Raw genomic sequence first — 10132 nt, 5'->3', positions numbered from 1 at the left:
TTTTAAATGTTAAATTTTAGACCGAGTTCAGTGTGGCAGCAACGTTAAGAGTATACACCTGATGATGGCCGATAGAGGCCGAAACATGTAGTGTAGAAAGAACAAGATCAAAGACATATAATATATATTGTTTGCACTTGGGACGGAATTTGTGTCATTTATTGTATAGAGTGCAACAGGATGCTTAAATATAATATTGGAAAAAACAATCTGAAAAATTATTAAAGAAACTGAATACAGTGTGTTTTATGCTCAGGAAGTTACAAGCCCTTCGAATGGTCTATTTTTCTTATTATTAGTCTCAGCTTGAATATAATATTATATTCTGGGGTTCTTCTCCAGTTATGAAAAGTTTATTTGTTGCCCGAAAAAGAGTGATTAGGGTTATGCTGAGATTGAGTCCTGGAAACTCGTTAGAGAAGGTTTTAAGAGGTTGGGTATTTTGATGGTTCCTAGCCTATATATCTATTCTATATTGATGTTTGTTGTTAGAAATCGCAATTTTTTCAAACCAACAATAATATTCATCATATAAACACTAGACAGTTTGGACAGCTACATGCGTCATCAGTGAGATTATCTTCAATCCAGAGAGGCATGTTATATTCATCCATTATGGTTTATAATAATCTTCCTCAAAATATACAAAGGATGTGTGATAATGTGAAGATTTTTAAACGCACACTGAAAAGTTTCCTCACAACAAATGCTTTTTATTCACTAGATGAATATATTTCTGCTAAGCATGTATAACATTTAATAACTATATTCCTTGTAATTCTGTTTATGAATGACAGTGTAAATTATGGTTATTTGGTGCTTCTGGTTGTGTGTGGTTGTTTGCTGTTGACACGATTGTACTTCTGCAATCAAGTCTTATTTTGATGACAGGACTGAACAGGTTCTAACCCAAACAGGAGGGAGGGTGGAGGCTGTGGCTTCACTCTCTCAAGGTCGCACAACGCTGCGCAGTGTGGCCTGTTTACACACAAATCAGTCCCGGTCATATTTCAACCACCTTGTGTATGTTATGGCAGGTCTGCTGAAAGCCAGAATTGTGAAGCCAGCAGAGATAGGTGTTGCTAGGGAATGGCTCTGCAAACAAGTCTGTTGCTAGGGAACAGCTTCATAACAAACAACAATGGTGTAACTGGGAAGCAGTGTTCTCTAAACAGTCTGTGCTGATAGCTACGTGATGCAACAAAAGATGAACTGTTGTGAGAGGTGTCTTCTATGCGGCTAAATAAGGACCCGACCGTCCACTGTGAGTCAGTTCCCATGTGGAGGCAGGTTCGAATATCTCCACCATAGCCCTGTGAGCCACAGGTGACAAAAAAGGAACTCAGTGTCTGGGGGTATAACTGGACCACCCTATTCCTGGGGGGGGGGCAATATAAATATGGGGACATGGCCCTCCAGGTTGGGGGAGTCTTCAATCTGAGACAGAAAAATATGGTCATGAGTCCCGTGGGACTCGGACCTGAAAATGACATACTGGCGAGGGCCAGCAGCAATTGTAAATAACAGACTCATCCTCTCATCGGAGAGGGTGCCCCACATCAACAAACCTGCAACTGTATGACCGTAATAAAAATATGGTGCTGTGCCCTAGACACCAAGGCAGACTGGTCGACTGATCATTGGTTGTAACATAACTTTGAATTGGGCTTTTTTTTTTTTTTTTTTGACAGTTGGAAGCCGGTTAGATCAGCTCAGCGGCTGCAGCTGAAAGGTGTCAGGCAGTGAAGACAGAAGCTGAGGAAGCTACAGCACTGGGAGCCATTACCAGATAAGTCACAGCATTCTGAGGCTACACAGTGTGTGCTGTAGGGAATTCTATCTAGAGTGTGTAGTGATGGACAACGGGCTGGATGGCCAAGGACCAATGTCCAGCAGGAACAAGAAATATTTCTCTACTCTCCACAATCCACATCAGTCCTGGGGCCCACCCAGCCAGGGTGTGAAGCTAACCACTCACCTCAATCTACATCCGAAGTCATGAATGGTGCAACTTTACCTCACTTCCTCATGTCTTCATGGTATAGTGCTTAATTAATTAGGTACAGGGACAACTTTACCTTTACCTCTGTGTTTTTCCACTCTTGTCATCACAAATTCACCAAGTATTAAACAACATTCCTCAAGTATCAGGTTCTCATATTAAGCACAGGATTAAATACTACGGCATTTGGTTTTGCAACACTGTAACTGAAAAATCCAATTTCATATATGCATCTTGCAACTTACACACTCAGCGCCAAAACAACATAATAATAAACCTAACTATACTAAAACATAAATGTCAAAAAAATTAAGAACTCCAGAAATAAGATCATATGCACATGGGCACATATATTCAAAAGGTTCCTGAAACATGTGTAAACCCAGAAGGTCACATAAAAATTTATAAATTTACTGCATGAAAACTAAAACTGAAAATGAATATATAAAATTTTGTTCTTTATCTGTACCTGCAGAGCCACCAGCACCAACTTGCATAGCGGCTTGTTTTAACAGCTTTCTGCCTTCTGACATGATTACTGGTGTTACTACAGGATATGGTCAAACACTCATTCCTTCAGGGATGCACTGTCATCTGTAACACAAATTCTTCAATTATACAAAATTAAGAGGAAATTATGTTCTAATTAAAAAATTATTATCATTATCCATTATCTCATGCTTTTAGAAAAGCATACAATATGCTGGGATCAAAATTTTCAATAATCTCTCATCTGATCTCAAAGTCTTATGAATGAAAAAGCACAATTTAAAATATCACTAAAACGATACTTAAACACATACTCATTGTACTCTGTTCATGAATACTTGCTATCTAAAAAATGACTCATCCATTTAATGGCTGGTAGTATTGATGTATATATGGGGATGTATTTTTTAATAGTCTCATGTATAACCACTGTTTTCTTGTGTGAAAACTTCAGTTGTATTGTACATGTGTTTTTGTATTTATATGATATATTCCTCATCCTACAGTCATTTTGACCAACTCTGGATCCAGGGAATGTAATGTATACAGCTAGGGTTAGTGCCAGTATAATTAAATAAATAACATATGGGAGAACAAACTGTTCCTTTGTAGTGACTAAATTCCAGTGTTATTGTATCATGATGCCAATTATCCACTGCCCTGAATGCAATTTATGGCAAAGTTTGTGCTGTTGGAATTTCATCCTTTTCAAACACATTTGCCAATTTTCCTGAATCTGTATCTGCTGTAATTTACAACACTTCAAGAGCACTTCATGATAGAAGAGTGCTATAAAGCTATCCCTGTAACTGGCAGTGGAGGCCCATAGGGTTGTGAGAGGTTGAGGCTCTGTTATACCAAAGTAAAATGTGTCTGATATACATACCCTTATTCATATTACATTCGAATGGTGGTGGCTGTGTGAAGCTGAGTTTAAGATACATGGTGCACAACCATGTGCATGTGGTCTCTACTGCACACATTGTGTGGCTTTTCTTTTTGATTCCACAGTACATCATTCCGGTTAGGTTTGATTTTATTATAAGGTTATGTTTGGGTTAATCAGTTAACTCAGTTCCTTATCACCCTCTGGTCCTTCACCAAACTTATAATAAAGATGGCACTGGGGACAGGAAATCCGATTTGGCGCTTTGGGCTCTTCGTTTGGCTGCTAAAATTTATCGTAAGAGCCATACTGTGGGTTATATGCCTTTGCATTGCTAAATACACAGCTTACAAATGAGCTAAAGCAAATATGAGATCTGCTCGTCGAAATGAATTAATGACGCACAAATTCAAGTAATATAGCAATATACATAGTAAAACGAAATGGTATAACCCACGGCACTCAATATTAAATCACGCGTTAAGCAGTTTCTGAAAAGTTTCGTACATTATTTTAAGCTAAAATTAAAGGTCCTGTTTTCTGCAAATCATTCTTTCATATTATGCATCAGCCCGTTCTACAACCACCCAGTTAGAAATAAAAATAAACAAGGGATCATAAACCTCGGTGCATTGTCTCCCTAACTCCTACATCTGTGCCACTTCTGATACTTCTGATCTGATCTCGTATTTGCATGCCACCAACACGTGAATGGATACTCACATAACATCAGTTTCTGATAATTTAACAATGAGCACTAAACACAGAAATTCACATAAAATTCAGTTGCAAACAATAAAATAATACGAATATATGTTGGAGTGCTTTGTTTCAATTATAAAGTCATCATGACATTCAGTACACTATCTACATCACTTGTGGCAATTTCTTTATATATATATACATAAACAAGTTCGAGGCGAAACGCCAAGACGGTAAAATGTCCCTTTGTGTATATTACGCTCTACGTGAGCGGTGACTAGTCACTTTTTGCATGGTTGTGCATTAATGCTCAAAATGGAGTTTCTAAATATAGATGCTTAGAACCCATGTTTTGAATTTCATCACATTCCGCCTGTCTGTGCAGTAAACATACCCTTATTACGAATACATTTCATTTTGTTAGTAAATCGTGATGTTAGTTATAATTAACAGGCCTGATAACAAACATTATTGGGCTTTAATACGAAAATTATATTTCACCTATTCTGCGAAATTTCCTTGCCGCCCTCTCTACCGTGATTGTCACGGATCGACGAGATCGGACTAGATGTGTATTGTGAACAAGGATATCGTGACACATTTTAATAAAATTCCTGCCCGCAAACGAAATATCCCATATCTGTACTGTGTAGATCGTCTGGATGGCATTTCCATGGTAGAAGTAGTTTAATTTTTGCCTTTCCTCTCACTACGCATTATATCGAACTGGCGAGGAAAAGTAATGATGTAGTTGTGTTGGGGAAGAAAGTACGGTAAAGGCAAAGTCATCCTTGGGCTCAATTAAATATGTACTCAACCGTGAGGTCATATGGGGGAATGTACGTATAGCTTAACTATTCTTATGCTCTGCACTGTATGAAGGTGAATGGCGAGCTTCACGCTCCTGCCCCTTTAACCCCTAGGGAAACAGCCCCCAACAACCTGTGTATAGCAGGCTGGGTGGACCCCAGGATTAGTCCAGGCATTATGGAGAAGCAAAAAATCTCTTACTTCTACCAGGAATCAAACCCCAACTACTTAGTCATCCAGCCAGTAGCCCACTCACTATACCGACTAAGTTATATCCTGATACTTTAAAACATATTACAGGTGTTTTTATTCCCTGTCATTAAAAACTGGCTGTAGGTCAATAAACAGGTTTCCTTTTGTATTCTTTTTTATCATCGGTGATCTTTTCAACTTGGAGAAACAAACAAGCTTGGTTCATAATTTGTAAATGAACAATGTTTTAAGTGACTTCACATACTTTTATCATACCTTACACAACTGTGTTCTTAAATATTTAATTTTAATAATAATAATAATAAATGGTGTATTACCTTATTTTATTTAATTCTGGTTTCTTTTAAAAACTCCTGGGGGGGGGGGGGCGAATGCCTTCTCCTCCCCAAATACATCGCACATGTATAGAACATATCTATCTTACCAGAGTGTAGTCTCAAAAACAAAACGCTTCACAATTTTATTCATGTAATGGTATAGCATACTATTTTCTTGTGATAATTGATTCTTGGTCACTGATTAATATAACATACATTTAAACAATGTAAATTACAGGCCTATGCCTATTATTTTCGTTAACTGAGCTTCTGTGTCTTCCTCAACGACAACAAATCAGGATATGTCTTGATGAAAGGACACCAGCAGTGCTTGGTAGAATTAATGGAATGTATTCGGTGTTAAAAGTGCAGCAGATGTGAGTTCTGTTAATTTTCCATCCTGATAGAGATATTTTCATAGCTGGGTAATGGCATAATCCTTTTTGCTTGGTGCCTCATTTTTCAAAGATAAAATCTGAAGCTAGCATAATGTTGGAGCCTCTGTGCATTAGGCCATATGAATGAGGTCTTTAAACTGATGATAAAACAATATTCTTATTTGATTCCCTGTTAGTGCTGGTAAAGTTGTTGCTACTTAACACATTGTGGACCGGCAATTTAAATATTTAAATCACCCTGGGGACCGGCATTTTTAAACCTACTACCCTAACTTGTGCACTGTTCACTTTAAAAATTAATATAAAATCTCCTAATTAATTTTATGAACTAAAATTTTTGGAGAACACTTACCAAAGCTCCTAGAAGTGCTTGAGAGTGTGATATTTTTGGAAACATTCCCCTTTGTGAAGTGGCATTACACAGAACTTGCATATGTAGACAGTCATACTCCTTTTGTTGTGTACTGTGCAAACACGGCATCACCTAGAAGGCTGCTTCCCCTTGGCATGTTTCCGCATATCACCCGAGAGTCACCCAGGGGGGTCAAAATGAGGCCTGCGTGGGGTGGGAGTAGACGGCCCCGGTCGTACTAAGCCTGTGTCTGCCACCGGTTCTGCCGCCACCGTGTGGTCTGTAGCCCAGGCTTTTGCCACATTCAGCAGAAATGCCTTGTATTTCAATTTTGAATAAGGGTTTAAATTTTTGAAAACCAAAATTGAATTGAAAATGGCACAGTTTATAAGCCATAAGGCAACTATCTTTGTCCACTTTACTGTTTTCCGAGGAAGAGAATAATAGGCCAAGTACTGATCGGCTCTATCAACTCCCTTCACGAACATATTATACTCAGAAATACACAGGCTTCTTTACCTGTCCATGTCTCCTTTGAACATCAACCATGCTCAAATTGTGAATTGTGGAAATCATATTCACAACAAGAGTATCCCTCCAGGACTGAAGAATATCCCCCTTCCTCCTGAATGTGGTTTCACCACGTTTCAGGGATTTACATTCCTCTTTCAGATCTGGAGGAAGGCCTCTGTTCACCCTAATTGTTCCACAAACACATACTTTTCTCAAAAATAGGTGTTCTGCAGTTGCCACACTGTTATAATAATTGTCTTGATAGACATGGTAATTTTGATCAAGATAGGGTTCCAAAACGGAAGGAATGGTTTCTTGTAATTTCTTTCCTTCGCCAGAATTTCTAAATTTCCAATATAGCCTGAAGTGCTTTCAGTAACTACACGAACAAGTAGGCCATACTTTGTAAGTTTCCCAGGATTATATGTTCACATACAAAGCCTTCCCCTCCAAGGAATCACAGATTCGTCCAAAGACAGTTGTTGGTTTGGCTTATAAACTGTCTGAACGAAAAAGTTCAATAAGGCCTGAATTTTGAAAAGCTGCTTGTTGATTGTGGTTGCAGTTCATTATCATTGAAATGCAAACACCACCAAATTTGCTCAAATCTCTTATGGCTCATTACTTTGCCGAAAATTGGAATTTCTAAAAATGGATCTGTTGACCAATACTCTTTCAGATTATCCCTCCTTGTATGGCCCATTAGAAAGATTATTGCAAAAAATTTTCTCATTTCTGCTGAAGTGACATCCACCCACTTCAACGCCTTATAACTTCTGTCATAATGTTCACGGTGTTGGAGAAAGTATCTGTTAGTTTCCTGACATAGCGTGCCAAAGAAACTATCTCCAAAAAACAGTTCTGCTACTTCAGACACTTGTGTTGGGTCTGATGGAATTTGCATCACCCCTGGATTTCCAGTAAACTGTCCCAAAGCAGGCGTTTTGTCTACTTTTCCCCATGTGGCTCTCCCCGCAATGTTGCTACCCGCACTTTCGTCGGAGCCACTGTCACTTTCACTTTCACTGTCTGTGGCCACAATTTTCTGTTCGCCCCTGCCACACTCACTATCGGATTGTGAGTCGCTATCACTAGCAGACTCACAAGGGACGTCAGATAGCTCATCGGAGAACAAGTCAGATATTTCTTGTTCTCTGAGAAAATGCTTGGATCTCAACCTCTTCCGACCTTGATCCATTTTGCACTAGTGCCTGGTGCATGCAGCTGGAAGATGAACAAAGGCATTTTCTTTTGGAGTGAGAAAGGGAAACAGCTGGGTCATAAACAGCGGGGTCATGTTACTGACTACGAAGCAAACATTCAAGAGGTCTGTCACGCATCAGTCATGCGTCTGCCTGGCGCCAGTGCAAGGTATACTGTGTTTCAACATAACGTGTCCTAAAGTCATAATATGCCGCAAAGTGTTAAGCATATATGTTGGAGCTGAGCATGAGGAGGATATAACTGTATACCTATTTTCTTATGTATATTCTCTATTACAGTATAATCAAGCTACACCTCCATATGATGCCCTATTACATTAATTTATAGGGAATGGTCTTTATTTCAGATATTCCAACAAGTTACATCGACTGTGTGTTACATTATATTTGTTGGGTAAAGGACAATGAAGTGAAAATTTGAAACGATAGCATTCAGTTTCCTCTATATGGAATGTAAATTTCAACTTCTTTTTCCCATCCCTATATGAGTTCTGATTTTATGACTAAAATGGTGCATATTTGGTCACACTTCACATAATAATATAAAACTAAAAAGCATGGAGATATTGGGTTTTTGGACTTTATCCATCGTCCTGGTTTTTAAGATAACTAAGAAAAACCCGACGTTTCGGAAACTGGATTTGTTTCCGTCCTCAGGTGAGGGAAAACACCTATTCTGTTGAGTCCCTTAGAAAGAGCTAGCCTCAATCACTGGAGTCACTTTAAAAAGTTTTAACACCAGGAAGGCTGCTGTGAATGTGAAAGGTTGAGCATTGTGTACATTGTGCATTTCAGACATTATATGTGTATGTATATAATTAACATCTACTGTAACAGTAGTTTCCGAAAAAGTACTGATGCCCTCTGAGGATGATCCCTAGGGATCGAAACATGTAAGGGTGATGAGTCTTCAAATGATAAAACTTAAATAGTCACATTAGACGGTGTTTTTGTCTTTGCACATTATTATTCTTTGATGACAACACAACACCTATACACACTTAAAATTCTGTACAACTACAGAAGCGCTGATTTTCAAGATGCAATAATCCATAAAAATCTTTTTTTTTTTATTAAATATCTGCGGAAATTCTTGAAGTCTCCTGATGCCCTTAAGAAGTTTTGATGTGAGCACTTACTGTTGCTCTGCCAATATTGAAGTGGTATTCGACTGTGACCGAGGTATGATGAAGCATATCTGGCATGATTTTCATTACAGTAGCATAATTCCTTCTTGCAGAGCCTTTTCCTGCATGGACAATGTTTTTCACACATCCCCATACAATAAAATTCAGAGATGTAAGACCTGGATTTCCTGGAGGCCAGGATATTAATGCACGTCTTCCAATCCACTGATAAAGAAATTTAGCGTTCATGGCTATGACTGAAAAGGGGTGGGGCCCTATCCTACTGAAAAACAACTGCAGTTTAGTTTCTGCTTTCAGTGTCCTCCATTTGGGAAAGCAAACAATTCTAATCCAAAATGTTTCTCATTCAAAAACTTAATGTGGCTGTTTTGCTTCCTTGAATCAACAGCTATGATAAGTAACATGATTACTAATGTGAGACAAAGTCTCGTACATGAAAGTACCCATCAAAAAAAATTTTCATCTTCATAGATCTCATTTAACAGAAATTTTGCATATTTGACTCTTTCTGGAGAATCAGACTCTAAGATGAATTCTGTAAGCTTGCAATCTCAGTTGCATATGCAACAAATTTTAGATTGTGGTTTTGAATACACTACATTGCAAACTGTAATGACAGATCGTTTTGGACTCTCTCGTCATGATACCCTCATGCACTCATCCTCTCCTGGACTGTCTTGTCTTCCTGCTGTTTCATACTTTAACATGCTTCCTGTTTCCTTAAATTTAACAAACCAATGTTAGGTCAGTCTGGTACTTGCAGTTTTCTTCAGTATGTATGTTGAAAATCATGAGCACTTACAATAGATTTGAATTCAGCAAACCATACAGCGCACTGGGGTTTTCCTGAATTGATGCCATTGCACTTACTGTAGTAGATACACAACTTTAATGCCACTGAGGGTCAAGTGCACATGAGTATGCATATGTGCAGTCAAAAAAAAAAGAACTAAAACTCTATGATTTTCTGAAAGTTCATAACAAGCTCCATGGATTGTATGTCTCAAATTAAACTTGATATTAAACTTTAAACTAGGGAGTTCTTTTATGATGCCTTTGGGCAACATTAGTGTCATTCA

The 10132-nt window shown here is 38.3% G+C and overlaps 1 protein-coding gene across 3 annotated transcripts in view; it reads right to left on the bottom strand.

Annotated features, from left to right (window-relative positions):
- The window catches only part of LOC111863797 (mitochondrial 2-oxodicarboxylate carrier), a 10580-nt gene extending 5945 nt beyond the window's left edge, over positions 1 to 4635 (bottom strand). Inside the window, exons 1-2 of one of the 3 annotated variants that reach the window (XM_023850503.1) lie at positions 4581 to 4635; positions 2472 to 2596 (exon numbers count right to left, since the gene is read on the bottom strand). In XM_023850503.1, coding sequence (XP_023706271.1) covers positions 2472 to 2535 — 64 coding nt within the window. In that variant the 5' untranslated portion in view covers positions 2536 to 2596; positions 4581 to 4635. Of the gene's footprint in view, positions 1 to 2471; positions 2597 to 3377; positions 4064 to 4100; positions 4377 to 4580 lie in introns of those variants that run through there. The other 2 variants (XM_023850502.2, XM_023850504.2) reach the window with 2 other exon arrangements.
- Positions 4636 to 10132: the final 5497 nt, after the last annotated feature.

Source organism: Cryptotermes secundus, unplaced genomic scaffold, assembly GCF_002891405.2.
Source record: "Cryptotermes secundus unplaced genomic scaffold, Csec_1.0 scaffold801, whole genome shotgun sequence".
NCBI classification, from domain to species: Eukaryota; Metazoa; Arthropoda; class Insecta; order Blattodea; family Kalotermitidae; genus Cryptotermes; species Cryptotermes secundus.
Note: the sequence above shows the minus strand (reverse complement) of the source record. Positions and strands in the feature narration are given on the sequence as shown.